This window comes from Neopelma chrysocephalum, unplaced genomic scaffold (assembly GCF_003984885.1).
Source record: "Neopelma chrysocephalum unplaced genomic scaffold, ASM398488v2 Primary Assembly neopelma1_116, whole genome shotgun sequence".
Lineage (NCBI taxonomy): Eukaryota > Metazoa > Chordata > Aves > Passeriformes > Pipridae > Neopelma > Neopelma chrysocephalum.
Genome location: NW_020897778.1, coordinates 1,834,565 through 1,852,148, shown reverse-complemented (window position 1 = coordinate 1,852,148; position 17,584 = coordinate 1,834,565). Strand labels below are relative to the sequence as shown.

The following is a 17,584-nucleotide window of genomic DNA, read 5'->3' as shown; positions in this document are numbered from 1 at the left end:
GGAGAACCAGTGAGGAAACTCTCTGTATCATGTTGTGTAGATGTATATGTTAGTCCCAAACAACCTCTGAGCATTAAACCACCATTTTTGATCTTTATGTGGACTTTGACTTGTGTGCAGACACTGGAACTTCTTCCCAGAACCGCTGTGGGCCTTTGAGGAGAGTCCTACCAGCAATACAGCAAAGTGTGATGGAAAGACCATGTTCTGCCTTGCAAGGAATCCTGCTGTCAAGACATAGCACTCTCTGAAATCAGGGGAAGAAGGCCTTTAAAGAAATATGTATCTTGAAACTGTCACATCTCCAGCCCATCTGCTTTGCCCATCATGGCAGTAATTTATCCAGCATCTTGCCTTACTCATATTCCTTGGAAAATCACTTCTCTGTGCAGAGTGATCAGCTGCTTTTTCAGGGCTCAGCTTGAAGTGCAAGGCTGTAAGTGGGAATATTGGTACTCTGACTCATTCTCTTGGAGGGTTATTTTTATGATTGTTCATGGAACTACATCTTAAAACTCTCAGTTCATGTTCTTAAATAATTTTCACAGCTTTCTGCTGAGTCGTCTCAGCACAATGGTTCTCCCCTCTGAAGTTAGAGCCTTTCTGAGGTTCTCGGGAATGTAACTACTCTCCATCCCTGCAGCTTGTAAAACCAAACTATTGGCTGAGTACCTTCCTCTTTTTCTTCACCTCAGTAAGTGGCTCTAAGTCAGTGCTATTTAAAATTTAATCAGTCTTGTCCTAACAGGACATACTTCTTGGATTTTAACCTATCTTTTACATAAACCACTAAATTCAGCTACACTAACTGCCTCATGACAGAACCTTTATCTCCAGAACCTCTTAATGAGCTCTCATTAGCACAAATTGCCCCTGAATCTCTCACCACTTCCTATCTCCTGCTTTCTTTGCAATCCATTAGCATCCGTTAGCAGCCTCATTTGAACAATTAAACTTTATTGTTTCCAGAAACGCACAAGGACCCCCAGGTTCTTCTATTAGCTCTGTGTCTCAGGGACCTGGGAAGGGAGTTACACCGTCCAACTTAACAGAGCCCAAATTCTACCTACAGTTCATTGTCCTCAGGGAAAAATTTAGTTCAGTTTGTTGATGTGACTGGTCACTCTGGATCACTCTATAAAGGCACTTAAACTAAACGTCTGATGTTAGAGTGCAAGAATCTCCATCCTTTCCTCACGCCCGAGGTTCAAGTCTCCCTGGCTAATCTCTGCACAGAACTGTGTCTTCTCCGTGGTGTTGATTTGCCACGGGTTTTTCTTGTGCTTGTTTATGTTCACCATTAATGGCTCAAACTTCCCTAAGTGAGCTGGATGTTCTCATCGGTTCTTATTTGCCTGTGAGTGTTTCAACTACCAGCAGGCAAACTCAAACTCTAAGCCATCCCAATGGTCCCCTGAAACTGTGCTCCTGAATTAAAGACTTGAATGGCCCTGGAAGCTGATCCCTTGCAAAGGGATGGAGTCCATGGACTCTTAGCAGTAATTGTATGGTGTGATGTGAACTGTATTTTCTGAGCTTGTCTGCTGACTGTGTTTAAAGCCCCTTGAGAAGAAACAGATCAGAGGTTTTACAGCTACACAGAACTTGTGCCCGAACGCTAATGGCTACGTTGGCAAGCAGAAGGGACTTGGTATTTCTTACTCTTTCCTAAAGATACACAATCTTTTCTTTAGACATTTTGATAGATCAGCAGATTCTCATTCTGTGTTATATTCCAGGCATGCAGCTGAGTGATGATTAATGTGTATGAAAGTGAAAATATTGCACCTTTATTTTTTATGACTTTACTGTGTTACATTATATCTTGTTTGATGACATCCGGAAGTGGGAAACGTGGCTCCATTCAAGTCAATGGCAAAGCTTCCAGTGACAAGTGTCTCATTCGTAAAGTTGTAAGCACATCTTACTATTTTTTTGTAACTTTAATTCATTAAATGTTCTCAAGAGGAGTCAGACAGAGCAAAATCTCAACTTCAGCCTTCATCTGATCAGAAGACTCCATTTTGCTGAAGTTCCATGCAGTTCCACGCAGTTCTAATATCACATGGCAGAAACAGAGCCTGTTCCTAAGTGCAGGCTGCCATAGTTTTTCTCACCAACTTGAAAACCATGACGGATACAGATCTTTTTTTTACTTGTTTTGTGGTTGTTAGGGAACTTTTTCCCCAAATATTAGTGTTTGGAAATAATATTAATTTCTTTGCTCCTTCTTGTGCATCCCCCAAAGTGGATTTCACCTTACAGGTGTTGTGTTCAGTAAGGACTGAATCACTTGCTAGAAATTGGCCATAATCGTTTCGGTTCGTTATTTTCTGCTAATCTTCAATGCTTTTCCTAAGTTTAACAAGTCGCTGGAGTTATAGGAGATGGGAAATTCATCCCAGACCCGAGGAAATGCCTTTTCAGGCTTTTACCCCACTTGCTGACGCAGCTCAGATATCGGAAACGCGAGTTAAAGAACGCGGCGGAGTTCTCAAACTCCGGGGTGAGGGAAGAGGGAGAGACTTTCTTAAACTCTTCACGGGAGTCATGCAAACTGGCATAAAGTCTTTTAACAACAAAAAGTTCCAAAAAGTCCGGAACAACCGCAGGCTTTGCGCTCCTCCGGCCGCCGGGGAGCTCCCGGGGCGGGGCAGGGACAGCGCGGGGCTCCCCGGACCCGCCGCAGCCGGGACGCGGCGCTGGGAACTCCCGACGGCTGTCGCTCGGAGTTGGTGTTTTCGCGATCCCCGCCGCGAACTTCGCTCACGAGTTGAAAGCTCCCGCGGCCCCCGCGCCCCGCCCGGCCCCGTCCCGGGGCGGCTCCCTTGGCTCGGCGCCGCGCCGGGTCCCGCCTGCCCGGAGCGCGGCGCTGGGCTTTCCGCGCCGCCCGCCCGCAGCTCCGCACCGCAGCCCCATGTCCGCGCTCCCCGCCGGCGCCGACATCAAGCGGGCTCTGGAGAACAGCCCCGAGACCAACATCGAGGATGAGCTGCCCGACGAGCCGCCGCAGCCGCGGCCCAAGAACTACCTGCTCCTCAGCATCCTCTCCTGCTTCTGTCCCGCCTATCCCGTCAACATCGTCGCCTTCGTCTTCGCCGTCATGGTGAGTAGAGCCCCGATGGGGGTCCAGGCCGGCTTGACGGGGCACCGCGCTGCCTTGGCCACGGCGTTCCCGGCCGGGGGGGCTGGAGGAGCCGTCCGGGAAAGGGGCATCCAGCCGCCTTTGAACCGCTTGTCCCTGGAGCCTGTGCACAGTAGGGTGAGGCAGCGAGCCTGGGAGCATCAGCAGGCACAGCCAGGGGGTCCACCCGAGCTGTCCCACCAGCAGATGGAAAACGTGGAGTGAAAGGCGGTTTCAAACAAGTTTTCACTCTCAGGCTATGTAAGGGAAGCGGGTTTATCCCAGTTAATGGGATTTGTTACAACAAATAAGTTGCACGCTGGATTGGACATAGTGTTTGTGTGAAAGTGGCGACTGGGGAACAGAAATCAGATTTGGTTTCTGCTTGAGCTAATCAAATATGATAGGAGCAAATTTTTTCCAGTAAACAGGTTCTTTTATACTATTTACTAGAATATTACAGCTATAAAGATTGTTAGTTGTCAGCAAAAGCCCTTATAAATTGAGTATCAAATACACTGAGAGAACAGCCTTACTTCTACAACCTGTAATTGATATGCATATTCCTTAATAATCCAGCAATCCCATTAACTTCAGAAGGATTGTTGGAACAGAATCTCCTTCCCTCAGTGAAAAGTTGCAGAGTCAGATCCAGAGTTTTCTAGTCGTATACATGATCAGTGTTATCAGTAATACTGCAATATATTTCTGTTGTTTAGGAGCTGAAAAAGGTTTAAAACATGTTGTGTATTTTCATCCTTTTCTCTGACAGTCAGGCTGAAAAGGTGAGTACAAATATAGTTGTTTCTTTTTGCAATTAAATGTAAGAATACTTAACTATGTCTAAAATATCCTAAAGCACACTCTTTTAAAACTAGGAGGATTGATCAGAAATCACATTGCTTAGGCTTGAAAATGACTTAAAGAAGCTATTCCAAAGCCATCTTCCCAACTCTTTTTGTGCAGTTAAGTATTAGCTGCCTTTTTTTTTTCCCTTCTGCATTTGTTTTCTTTGTTGTTACCTTAACTGTACAATGTGATCTTTTCCTTGATTTGGGAAGACTTGGTTCTGCTGGTACCCAGCATCCTTTCTGTCCACGGACACTGAGGGTGCTATATAAAGTAATGAGAGCTGATGATCTGGGGCTGCGAGCGTCTGTTCACTGTGACAGTGCCTTCACCAAGGCACTGGGGCTGCACAGAAGTTATCTGTCAAGGACAGAATTTGGCCTCTAAAGATTTTTGCACTCCATATGGAGAAATCTCCACCCACGGCCTAGTTGAAGTTCACGCAGGCTTTCAGAGTCAGGCATCAGTAAGTGTCACCAGGGGATATGTAGAAGCCAGGGTGGGAAGAGCACTTCCTGAATGCTAAACAGTCTATGCGGGTCTCAGCTGCCCACTCTCTTAGAGGGGGAAACAAAAACCAGACCAGTGACCTCCACTGTCTGTGAAACCCTTCTGTTTCAACAGCATTGTGTTTCAACAACACCTATAGCCTGTCCTCTTCCCTAAAAATAACCCATTCATCTTCTTTTCTACAACCTGATCCCCCTGCCTTTCAGAGCTGCAACCTGTAACTGCTCCATTATTCTCAACTGCAGGTTCTGCATTTTAGCCTATGCTGGTTTTATTTCTATTTTTGCTGGGATCTACATCCTCCCTCTCTGTTTCAGATAGAGTTGCTACGGGTTAACACTGAGATACAAGAGCAGGTTATTTTTTTTTCTTACAGAAGGTACCTTATAGTCTGCAGAACTTGCCTGAGATCTTGTGTCAGAGATAAAGACCCATAGAACCAGAGTTCTCCACAAATTTCCACTTCCTAGAATGGGCCTGAAGGGAAAGTCCTATTGGCTTATAGAGGGGCATGGCTCAGCACCCTGTGTACCTGTGTCATGTCCTCCTTAACTGCTCTAAATTCAGACAATGTTTTCACTCTAAAAGTAGAGTCTAGGCTCTAACACACCCCAAAATAAATGACAGATTTGTCTTCAGTCTCTTCTGCTGCCCCATTTACAACTCCAGCACTGGTTTCCTCACTTCTTTCTCACCTTTGGAGGCACGAACCTTACCGTTACAGATCTTACCTCCTTGACTATATTTTTAGACTAAACCTTTCGCAAGTTCTCCCTATTGCGATAACAACCTTTTCTTGTTCCTTACCTACCTGTTTCTCATGGCAGGGGTCAGAGGACAGCTGGTAGAATGGTCCCTTAATGGCATCAGTAACACACTGTATTGGCATTACAAGAGCAACCCCCTCAAACGAGTCACTGGTCACTTGGAGGTGTGAGGATTGCTCAGCATGTTTAGCAAAAGGAGTTCTGTTTTCCTCAGGGACCTGGCCAGAACTCCTGGCTGTAGGATCACTGTTCTCAGTGCTCTTCTGTGGTTCCAGCCAGATGCCATCCATTCTGCTTCTCGTTGTTTCCAGCAGCTATATTTGTGTTGCTGTACCATTAGTTGGCTCGCTCTGCCCCAGAGGTGCCTCGCTCAGACTTACCCTGTTCTTACATAGATGAAAGGCATCAGGGGCAGTAGTGTGGGGGAGGTACCAAGCCAGGAGCTTATGTGACAGAAGAGACTTCTCTGGTGGCTAGGCAGGGTGTCCCTGAGCTCTTTGGCTCCTTATCTGCAGTGGTGTCTTGTCCCCTATGGTGAACCCAAGGAGCACTCGGCTGGCAGTGAACTGCCAGTTGTGTCTGCGAGCTGGCTCATGTGGACTGGCTGTATCTGACTCATGGGATCAGAGCTAGAGGGACAACTCTGAGAAATGAATTGGATATTTCCAATACCAGCACTGAGGTCTGACAGCTGAACACATTTTGTTGGATTTTCTCAGTATGCCTCGTTCAGTTGTCTTTATTTCAAAGATCTGTATGTCAGACTAGCCATCTAATTCCATAGGGCCTTGGATTTGTAACAGCTTCCAAACAGTCTCTCAAAAGCTATTTCTCACTGATTTTTGCTCCTAACTGCCTCTTTATGTTGACACATTTTTGTTTAATCATTTACATGCTTCAAACAACATATGTGGTCAAGCTGTGGCAATCTTGGCTCATCTGCCTCTGATAGTAACAAGTTCTTTTTCTGCATTTGTTGCTGTTGGATTCAGATGCTTTGTCTGTACATGAGTTTCCTTAAGCAGAGACAATGAACAAGGGGGTGGAAGAAGCCAAGGGACAGCAAAGGATAGAACTTACTTTCTGAGGGAGTCACCTCTTCTAATTGGGATCCAACAAACCACATACAGTGTGTTAGCTTTGGCAGGTCAGTGACAAGCAGAGTGACCAGTGTGCCTGTAGTTAGTAAGTTTATTTCCAAAGTTTATTATTTATACATCTTTTTTTTTAAGTAGCTTGTAGGTACCTGGACATCTAACCCTGTATGGGAGAGCCTGTACCTACTTCAGGAATATTAAACAATGAGGCTCAGCAGCTGTTTATAGGCATTTTTGCATGGCCTTTATCTTTGAAAACTGGCAAGTTTTTCCTCTGCAACAGCCTGCAGAACCAACTCCCCTTTCATGTGTCCTGCTCAACACCTGCCTGTTTTGTTCGCCAAAAAGCAGAGATCAAGTCTGCTTCTGAATTGCTCCCCAAGTCCCCCCTCTTCTTTCTTTTTCCCTGGAAGCTTTCTTACAGCGAGGAGTCACACTGAGTCAGCATGTCTCGCTCTTCCTTAGGACTGAACTAGAGAGTGTCTCGTTTCCAGGCACAGCCAAATAAAGTTCACACAGCCTGGCTTATAGAGCTTAGAAAATGTTGATCAGAGAACCTCAGTCTGGTCTGCCCAGACTTGTAAGAGATGGTAGAGGAGGGTTTCTGAAGTAATTCAGTGTTCTTTCTGGTTTTGCCATGATCAGTGCTCTGGGAATGCGGAACAGAAAACATATACAAAAAGAGATTAGTAGTTTATAGCTAATTCATCAAATTTCTGTTCACATGAGGTAAAGTTACTTTATTGTTGAACTGAGAATATATTTTATAAATAGATGTGTGTGAACCTGGTGAAGTCACTGAGATTACTCAAGCAAATTAACAGCTGCAGAACTGTGACTTTAATTTAGTTTATGACTTCATAGGGAGCGAGGTAGCAGAAACCTGAGAAATCAGATGGTATTAGGTTGAAAAGGGCTGAAATTTGTTTCAAAAGTTGGACAGACCACATGTCTCATACAGAGGCTGTATTCTCAATATATATATATTTCCCTTGGAAATAAACAGATACAATATTTAAGGCTTAAACAGTTAATGTTATCTATGTCTAATTTGTAAAACTGGAGGCTTGACCAGGAACCCTTTGAAGCAGATGCAAGTAAATGAAGTTCAAAAAGCTTTGTGTCAGACCCCAGCCACTCCCCCAAATCTCTTATTTGTTCATGAATGCCATATAAGTTATTTCATTTAATTTAAACCTTTTCATAAGGAAACTTTTGTCTCCTTCCTGTCTCTCCCAAATCCTATTCTGTATTGTTAATGCTGTTTTCCTCCTCTTCATCGTGGATTTGTATTAAAACACCATTATTTATTAAAGTTTGCATAGTGAATTATTTATGCAGTACCTGCAGAAATCACATGGACGTTTTCCAGACTTCCTAAATACATTAGTAAAATGGCACAGAACTGCAAGCTGGTGCTGTCATGTCTTGCTTACAACTCTGTCTCAGTTTTGACTGTCTGGGGGACTGAGTTTAGGCTTTTTTGCAGGACCACAGATGCCATGCAAAGGGAGTGCTCAGATAAGTGTGGAGGACAAATGCCAGGGCCAGGGCCGGGGTGTCAGTGATGCTTCTCTGTGTTTCCCCCGTAGCCACAGTCACATCTATGGTTGCTGGCAGAGGCAGGAGGAGGTCAGCCTGCTCCAGACCAAGCCAAGCCATGTTTCTCCTCATACTCCTTTTAATGACCTTCCCAATTGTACTTTAGGAAAACCTAAGAAAACTCTTCTCCTGTAGACAGGAGTAGTTTAGGGGAGAGGACTGTGCCAGCCCCCCTTTGTAACAGGAGGCTGCACTGGTGGAGTGTCAGAAGTGACACCGTCCTATTTGACTATGTGCTTGTTCCCCTCTCTCATTTCCATCTCTTCCCTTTTCCCCCATTCTATCCTTTCCATCTGCTAGTCAGCCTCAACAAAATTTGACAGCAGAGCAGAGGTATTAGTGATATTCTTTGGGGACATAAAATAGAGAAATGTTTAGGCATGTAGGCTTCCAGGAAGAGAAGAAATGTATCAGTGCTCTCTTTAAGGACAAGAGTGCATCAGCATCTCAGCCTTTCTTAGACACCAGAGAATAAGTACCTGCACTTATCCTTGAGATGCAATTCTAGGAATACAGGCTTCATTGCTTTGGGACTGTCTTGGCAGGACTGATCTTACTGCAGTGCTAACACCAAGAAAGCATCTAAGCCCATTAGCTTTGTGTGCTCACTAATCGACAGAACACACAGATAATGTCCCTAATTATTTTTCTGCTTGGGAGAAATGGCTCTACAGCAATGCTTGGTATCCTCTGATGAACTTCATCCCTTTCCTGCTCGCCACAGTCTCAGATCTTTACTCGAATTAACTGTCATTCTGTCTTTGCTACAAAAGCTGATTTATAACTGAAGCCCGTTCATTATAACACTTGGTGATACCTCGTGCAGTCATTTTCTAAACACAATCTGAATTCTTCAGTCCACAGAACAGTTCATTTGATCAGGTCCTCATATTTCTCCTCGCACACTTCCCATTTCTGGGATACCTCCTGGAATACATATATGATACTAAAGAACACATTATGACTAATCTGATTGCCCAAGGAAGGATGCTGAGACAGTGCAAAACAGCACTCTGATAAAGAACTCTGGACTCAGTGTTCTGTTTTTTTACAATAAGTTGTAAATTCTCTGTTTCTCTTCTCCAGGCTTTAAACAGTTATAATCAAGGAGACATAGAAGGATCAAAAAGACTGGGTCGCAATGCCCTCTGGGTTGCTGTTGCATCGATTATCATTGGCCTCATCATCATTGGCATCTATTGCGTGGTTCATTTCACAACGGTAAGGAAACGCTATGAGCAGTTCCCTGTGCACGGGCTTCAGAACAACAGACTAAAGATTGTCAGAACTATCTGTTTTTATCTCTTTAAGGGTGCATGCATGTCTTCCCAAAGAACAATTTTTACGCATTTTACCATTTAGAAAATTCTGCTGTCTGTAGTTAAACACAAATGAGCAGTGGATTTTCTAGAAACTCTTGCAGCTCCAATAGGTTTTTCCGATTTTGACCAGTTGCTTTTTGGTTTTTCTGCTCCTCGTTTTCACCATCTGCAAGACCAACTGCACAGAGATCCTTAGCTTTCAAGTAACAGAGTCCCCAGGTGCTAATTTTCAGTCTCACCATCTGGCCAATTTATCTTTCAACTTTGTAAGGAGAACACGACAGTCAATTGCTCTTTTACTGTTTGACGGTAAAACAGGTGACCAACTATATCAAAAGTGACCACAAATGTAATTTTGACTTGGCTCTCTGTCGGGTAAGGCCATTCCTTCTTGTTGTGTTATTGTCCTGCCTTGCTACACCTGCAGCAATAGTGACAAAGTTACCCAGATGGATTATAAGCTTTCTTGAAAAAGAGGACAAATGTAATGAAGCTATTGGTACCATTTCTTAAAATTATGCAACAAATTGTCTCCATAGTACTGTTCAGTTCCCACTAAAATAACCAATTTAAATGCATTTATTATTGGCTGTTTTGGCTGGAGAGCCTTTCAGTGCATTGTACAGACATGCATAAACTATAAACAGAGATCACCTCATCCACCACTGAAATGCAGACATCTCTGGGAAGTGGAATGGAGTAGCTGATGAAACATGTACAGCATTTTCAGGCAAAATTTGAAATGCAGCATGTTGAACTACAAGAAACTTAGTGGAAATGGAGTTCAGTTCTGTAGGATATTATTAGATGGTGCCACAGAATCTGAAGCTTTCTATATATTCATTAATTTCCTGTGCATTTTGCGAGCATGAGTCTCTCTGTTTCAGCTTGTGTTCAGTTTGTTCAGCCCTCACAGATTTAAAACCAAGTCACTTCAGGCAGGGGGTGCCAACTTTTGTAATTGACAGCAGCAGGAAATTCCTCTGAGTGCCTTTACCACCTTACTCATCATTTCTCAGGCAAGGAGAGCAGCTCAATATTTTTTTCAAAGTAGGAGGAGAGAAGGGCAGCACGAGGAGGTGCCTGGGAACCCTCAGCACACTGCTGGGATATTAATTTCTGTATATAGTTTCTGTAGAGGTCTCTTGGCCTTGAGTTTCGTGAGGGCTCAGGGTTTACTGGATTCACCCTGTTCTGTGGCTTTCCTATGTCTTTACTGCTCCCCTTCTCCCTCTCACTTGTCACCCTCTGAAAAGCCTTTGCTTCTAAGGAAGTATTTGACAGCAATAACAATCTTTTGACGTGAAAATAAGTTAACAGGAGGATCCAACTGGTCTTTCCACTCTCCATGCTTACCTGAGTCCCCTTTTTTGCCTTACTTTTGTACATTTATATTTTATACTTATTTTGGTGTGCCACTGGTGTGAATGTACTGCACACTCCATGCAGTTATGTCACATCCATTTGTACCTTGTTCATGACTATTTGCTAACAGCCACTTTGCTGAAGTGATCGTAAATTAATTCTATGCCAACTTTAATATATGTTTCAGTATTAGTAAGAGAGCACAAAATAGCCTTAATACAGTAATAAAACAGATTTATTTGATTACCATTAAGCAGAGATTCAATGTTTCCGTGACTACACATGCATTGTCCCTGAGAGTTAATTCTGACTTTAGTGATATGTATGAAAATCTTGACCTTCCAGGATGCATTACTGTGTGTTTTATCCACATGAAATTCATCAGCTACCACAGTACCCAATTGCTCCTGCTGACATTCCTTATGGCTCCTTTTGGTCTTCAAAGGATAAGAAGTCTCATTGCAAACTACCCTTGGGAGAACCCCTTGGTATTTTCCTACCATATTCTTAGGTATCTTGCCTTAGAGCTTGTTGTTTACCATCCTGCCATCCCATTTCTAATCTGTGTTAGTACTTTATCTGTTCTCACAGAACTGCTACAGCTTCTCACAGGGGGCGTCACTCGAGTTCATAAACTCTTCATAAATTCATACATTTAAGTAGCTAATTCTGATTTATCCACGGCCCTGCTGCCAGTATCAAAGATACAAGGTGTAATGAGAACTTGAGTTCTTCCACAGCATCCCCAGTCAGAGCTTCTGGAAGGCAACAAAACTGAGGCATCCAAGTCAGGTTGGCAGGAGGGAATCTCTACCAGTTGTTACACAACTTTTCCTCTTGGTACAGGAACTTGGGTCAGGCTCAGCTGGCTCTGAAGTCTCCTTCAAAACAACTCCACATGCCTCAGCCAGGAGAAAAACATCGAGTCAGGGGTGTCAAGGGTAGGAATGGTGGGAGCTGCAGAGAAAGGATGTGCAAGGAATTCCTACTTTGAACAAACAGCGACATTATACCCCAAATAACACCCCCAAATGTACCCAATAACACTGGCAGACTTAAGAAGAGGAAGACCCTTTCACTTTTCAGAAAATCCCTACCTCCAGGCATCCCTGAGTGCCTTCTCTGGCTTCTTCAGTCCCAGAGCAACAGTAGCACAGGAATAACAGCAGTCAACACCTACGTCTGTACGGAAGAAACAGCCTTGACTTTTCATGTTGAAGCTTTACTTGGTGCTAAGTCAACTCGGGGCTTCTCCTGCTGCCTTGGAAAGCCTCGTTTGTCTTGAACATTGGCATGTTATCTTTAGCAAACATATATTAAGATATATAGTGATACCTATATATACAATATCCTGGAACAGGGCCCGCCCAACATTTGGGAACCATCTGCCTCCTGCAGTCATGACCCTGAATGTAGGGAAGGGGAAGCCATCATTTGCATCACTGGAATTAACAGCTCAGCAATAAAACTTGTCTTGATCAGTGTAAACAGTGTTCCTCATTATGCCGAGGAATCTCTGAGTGCAGAGCTGTGGTCTGTGCCAAATCAGGGCTGTCCCTCATTCCACACTAGGCCAAATTTATTCTCACTCCATTCTTCATACACTTTCACCCCCTCCAGTCAGCTTCTCCTGCGCTCCTGCCTTGCCAGTCCTGAACACTGAATTACATTTCCACTGCTTGTTCAGATGGAACTGAAGCCAGTATTTGTGTCACCAGCGAGTCTGGCCCTGCATATGTGCCTTAGGCATGTTGTCCATCAAGAGCTGCAGTGAGAAAAGGGACATATTTGCCTTCCATAAGGAGGCATCACTGTGAAGTGAAACAGTGCAGAGCTGTGTGCCATAGCCTGGCTGGCCTTGATCTGCTGCAGCATGCCTGGATAGAGAGGGAATGGCAAGATGGCTGATGACAGGTGACACATCCTGAGTCCTGCCTCTAATTCTGATGTCCTTGTCTTAAGAAAGATGTGGTACACACACATACACAAAAGAAAGAAAGAAAAAGAGAAGGGCAGTTCCTTTGGGTGTTTGTGACATGTCACTGTCAGAGGTGGGATGCTGCAAAGGTGGCTGTTTGCTCCAACCCGCTGCTTCTGTTCTTATGATCCTTCATGAAGCCTGTTAGTAACCTTTCCGCTGACTTGGGTGCTCTTGGAGTCAGCCTTCCTGTCTCTGAGTATTTTGTTCAGCAAAAGGTAATAATTTGTCAGTCAGTGAGGGCTCTCAAGTCATTCACAATCTGTGTTTTCAGAGTAGCCTTGAAATTTTTGAAGTGGATTCAAAACTCTGTTTTGTTTTGGGGTTTGATGACACGGGACACATGGATTTCATTTGAGTTCCACTGGCAGGGTTTAGGGAAACAAAATCCTGGGCTGGATCTTCCTTTATGTAAGTGAAGGAGACCCCAGGGATCCCAAACCCTTTTCTTAACTGGATCTCAACAGTCACATTCTACTTCATGCTACCATGGGAATTATGGATTCTTATCCCATTCCCGGATTTGCTGCATAACCTGTGAGTAGTCTGGAACAATATTCAGCTTCTCATAGGAGATTTTTAGACTCACATTTAGCCTGTCTCTAGTGTCTGAGCGACACTTTACAATGCTGTTCAGGGCAGAACTAGAGTTCACATGAGTTTTGCCACCCAGTTGACCCACAAGGCTTGTTATATAAAGCCCAAGTCTTCTGTGCCCCTCTCTGCAAGTGGGAGTGAGTCAAGTAGAAATGTGAAGAATGAGTGAGAGGTTTTAGAGTGGAATAAAGACTCAAGCTTTTCTGTAGAGCTCTGACTGACACAGAGATTGTTTTGATCCAAGAAAGGGCAGCCAAAGCAGGGATGGAATGTAAGAAACTCCTGCCAGTGGACCAGCGTAGGAGACTTTTCTAACTCACATCAAGTGTTCACTGTCTTTGTTTATCTTGAACCCAGGGCCACAGGCATGGTAGAGCTATCTGGTAATAACTTACATGAGAAGGGTACTCGTGTTTGAGTTCAGAATTTTAGGAAAACCATTATAATATTTTAATGCTTTCATAGAGGAGCCTGAACTTCTGACCCCTTCTTTAATCTCACTCGATCTAGAACTTGACCTCAGAAATACCACCTGTCAGCATGGCTTTGATGGAAGACAGAGACAGCCAGGCTATGTGGAAAGCTTGTACTGTTTTATAACCAAAAGGGTCTTACATCAATCCTATGTGCAGTAATGCAGCATTGGTAATTCTGGGTAGAAAGAAAAGGAGTAAGGATTTAGACTGGGCACCAGCAACAGATGTATATATACAATGTAATGCAGTTTTCTTGCTAAGTTATAAATACTCCTTCAGGAGGAAAAGGCATGCAACATTATTTTAATATCTCTGCTGTCCCCTTCCTGAGGCTCTCAGAAGCCTTTGCAACCAGTCACTGAGTGACTGCCTGTCTTTCAGAGACAGAATAAACTGAAGGCCAGCATGAGGACAGGAATTACACAGCCAGCCTTCGGATCCTTACATTACAATCCTGTCCTCTGTACCTTACCATAAAAAAAAACAAAACCCAAGTCAAGGAAGACAATTTGCCTTGTGCTGAAGGGATGGACCTGCCAGTAACTGATAGAGCTCGAAGTCTGAAATCAGGGCATTCCTGTTCTTTTACCTACATTAATTCTTGGTGTCCATCCAGCCAGTGAGCGTATGCTGCTGCTTTTCTGTTGGTAAGGGCTCTCACTGATTATCCCTCTATCCCTACCTCATTTTACTGGATTTGTAAAAATATAAGAGCCTAAAGTCCTCTATCTGTCTGTCAAAGAGTTCAGTCAGCTTGGAGGCTGAGCAGTGACAGGCACATGCAGATGCACAGGGGCACTGTGACCACACCAGCCTCGTTTCCTTAGCAAACCACATTAGAAATCCTGGTCCAACTGTTTCATTTGCACATGCAGGAAATGTTCCCACAATGGCTTCTGCCCATTGGACTCTTGAGTAGCATCCAGAAGACAATGAGCAAAGGAGTTAATGCTGTTTGCAGGATATATTTATTGTGTAGAGCCTCATGTCCCAGATCCCTCTTTAAGGAACTGCTAAGCATGGCTGCTTGATGGAGGAGATATCTCAGAGTCCAGTAGAGAGCCCAGAATCCAGGGACAAGCCAGTGAGGTCAGTACATCCCTGGGTAATGTCTGAGACCTTCCCTCTACACAAGAATGTGAGGGAACTTCTCAGCTCCTTCCTCTCCTGAAGCAGATGCACAAGAGAGGTTACCCAGTTTAAAACGTCTGTCACATGTTGCTGTTGTATTTCCCAAGTTCTCTATTACTGGCAGTGTTGTTCTTGCCTGACTCTTTTATGTACCACTCCAAGAAGCACAGATGCTGTTGACCTCATGAAACTTTCAAATAAGAGCTCATTTCCTGGCAATGAAAGGTCCTAACTTGCATTGATTCAGGTAACCCAGTTTAAAAATTCAGTTCAGATTGACAGATGACCAATACCATTAGAAACTCAGCTCTTTGATTCAAACCTGTATTGAACCACTAATCTAGAGGGATGTTTGTTAAGAGAACAAGTACCACTAATGTGGCATAATGTATCCATTAGGTCTGTAGAATTAATAATTTAAACTCACAGGGCAAACCCTCTGTCTTTTCCTCCTCTAAACATACTTATTTCTGTGTCCTTGCAGAATGCTATCTGAAGACCAGGACTGCACTTGGAGGATATGAACATGTAAACCTCGGGAGGGGGAAAAAGAAGAGATGGAAACCATTCCAGACTGTTAGCTTTGACCCTACAAGTCTGCAGAGGCATGTTGCTGGTGAATGAACTGATAGTCCAGTTAGTTAATCAGCATGGCGTGACCAGGTTTTCAAAATCATTTATTTATAAGAAATCTCAGTATAAAGCAGCATTTTCTCTTTCACCCTAATGTATAATGAGGTCTTGCCCTAAAAATAATCCCTTTTCTTTCTCATTTCCCTGGAATGTATGCTGGATCCATGATGTTCCCTGGCTGACCCCAGCCAGCCAAAGCCAACACATCTGGACTGTTTATAGTGCACAATGTAAGATCTGATGCACAGCCCACTGAAGTAGAAGAACTCATGTTACCTCTGGTGGGTTTTGGATCAGGCCATGAAGGATTTTTTTATTACTTTAAAATAATCTCAACACAATTGTAACCATGGGTTAGTGATTTTATCCTGCTACGTGATTTTATAATGCCGTGGGTGTACTCTGACTCAGCAGCTGCTTTCTTCTGTCATGCTCAGCTTTTAGATCTTTATCTTGGATTTTTAACCACCTGGGACCGATTCCAATCACTTGATTATTAAGAGAGACTCTTCTTCCATAGGATCCATATTTTTCTTAATGATTTATTTTTGTTTTGTTGTCTTTCATTGTTGCTCTCCCTTGACTTAGCTCCAGTCCTGCATTAAAGTTCCACTGATCATATTTTCCTCTTTAAACTACATGTATGTAAAATGTTCCTATTTTTTTTATCTGACAAAAGATCTTCTTTTAAAATAGATGTTCTTCTTCATCCCTTTGTTGTTGTTCCTCTAGCAAGTCACACAGTTTCATTGTGTTCTACTTTGTTCATGTCTTTTTTTGTTTAGCTCATCCTTTCATCTTGCTACAACTACTCTATATATCACTGCAGTTAGAGATGGACAGACTTTTGCACTCTTCCCTACTTGCAGTCACTCTTCCTGATCTCAAAATACCACTCAGTGAACAGCCTTAGGTTCCAGAACTGGTGGCCTCTAAATTACTGCAGTTTCTTGATACATTATGAAAATTAAGCATGGGACAGCTGGTTTTATTAGCTGAAAACTGTTTCATAGACTACATTTGTTTTGTCACACAAATATTCCGTGTTAGAAGGAGTAAGTTCTGGTGAGCATTAAGACATGGCTACATCTTCAGTGGCTGTTGCTCTGTTTTCTTTGTTATTATACCTTCAAGCAAGTTGTGCCAACTTACACTCTCTGTCCATGCACTAACATCGATCTGGAGTGACTATCCAGAAATATGGGGAGTTCTGTAGGTGCAGGTGAGAGAAGAATCATCTGACAGGAGTACAACTACCTATTAAAAAAAAAATCCCCCAGAAACCTTTACGTGTTAAAGTATATGCCTGGAAGTAGCATGTATTTTCTGTGCCTTGATATTTTACTTTCAATGTGCTTTTTTGCTTTTCTTCCTGCCAAATTCTGTTTTTCATTGAAGTCAGTGAAGCATCATCTATCCTGAATTACTGCACTATAAAACTTCAGGAGCACTGGTGAAGTCAGTCGATTTATTCAGCATTTAACTGATCGAATTTGTCCACGTGGGAATCTTGCCACTGATTTTGATGATCCCAAGAATTGGCTGTTCTGTGAACTCCTCTTTGGTTCTTGAATACTATTTCAATGGTCTGATATGTCTTGTGGGACTTTTAGTAGCTTGCGTTATTATCAGATATGATAGAAATGTCATTGACAAGTGGAATAAAATTACTTTTAATTCATGTCCATTCTGGTATGTGGGAAGTGATTTTCCTAAGCTTGGTTGCCTCTTCTATTTGAAAGAGTAATATCCCTTTTTTCTAACCCCTTGGACAGTTTCAGGATAAAGTGAAAGGAGGAAGATTTCTGACCTACATGATACCACACAGCCAGTCTGCCACAGCTAGTACACTCAGGAGTTGCTAGAGGTCAGGAAATGCTCAAATATCAGCAAGGTGAGCTCTTTGCTTCATTTTCAAAATAGCATCCAGAAAGAGTGTTGAGGCCTTTTCAAAATGGTCCTTCAGTGGTTTCTGAGGGACTTTACTGCCATGAGGGGAAAGTGGTCAAAGGAGGTCACCAAAGGAGGTCTCTCAGCAGGTTACAGAGTCAGGTCTCCACCACCTTGAGTTGCTGGTATCAAAGTAAACCCCACTGCATTGCTGCAGAAACGCTTGTCTCCATCAGCATATGA

General features: G+C 43.3%; 1 protein-coding gene across 1 annotated transcript; it reads left to right on the top strand.

Annotated features, from left to right (window-relative positions):
• Positions 1-2,882: 2,882 nt before the first annotated feature.
• TMEM233 (transmembrane protein 233) lies at positions 2,883-17,136 on the top strand. The gene is made up of 3 exons (XM_027696878.1): positions 2,883-3,106; positions 9,036-9,170; positions 15,303-17,136. Exons 1-3 carry the CDS (start codon positions 2,918-2,920, stop codon positions 15,312-15,314), a joined length of 336 nt encoding a protein of 111 aa, XP_027552679.1. The 5' UTR covers positions 2,883-2,917; the 3' UTR covers positions 15,315-17,136.
• Positions 17,137-17,584: the final 448 nt, after the last annotated feature.

Excerpts from the sequence above, each read along its gene's own strand:
- TMEM233 (XM_027696878.1), top strand. The coding sequence starts at position 2,918 with ATGTCCGCGCTCCCCGCCGGCGCCGACATCAAGCGGGCTCTGGAGAAC. Across the intron at positions 3,107-9,035 it reads CCTTCGTCTTCGCCGTCATG|GCTTTAAACAGTTATAATCA; the intron begins GTGAGTAGAGCC and ends TCTCTTCTCCAG.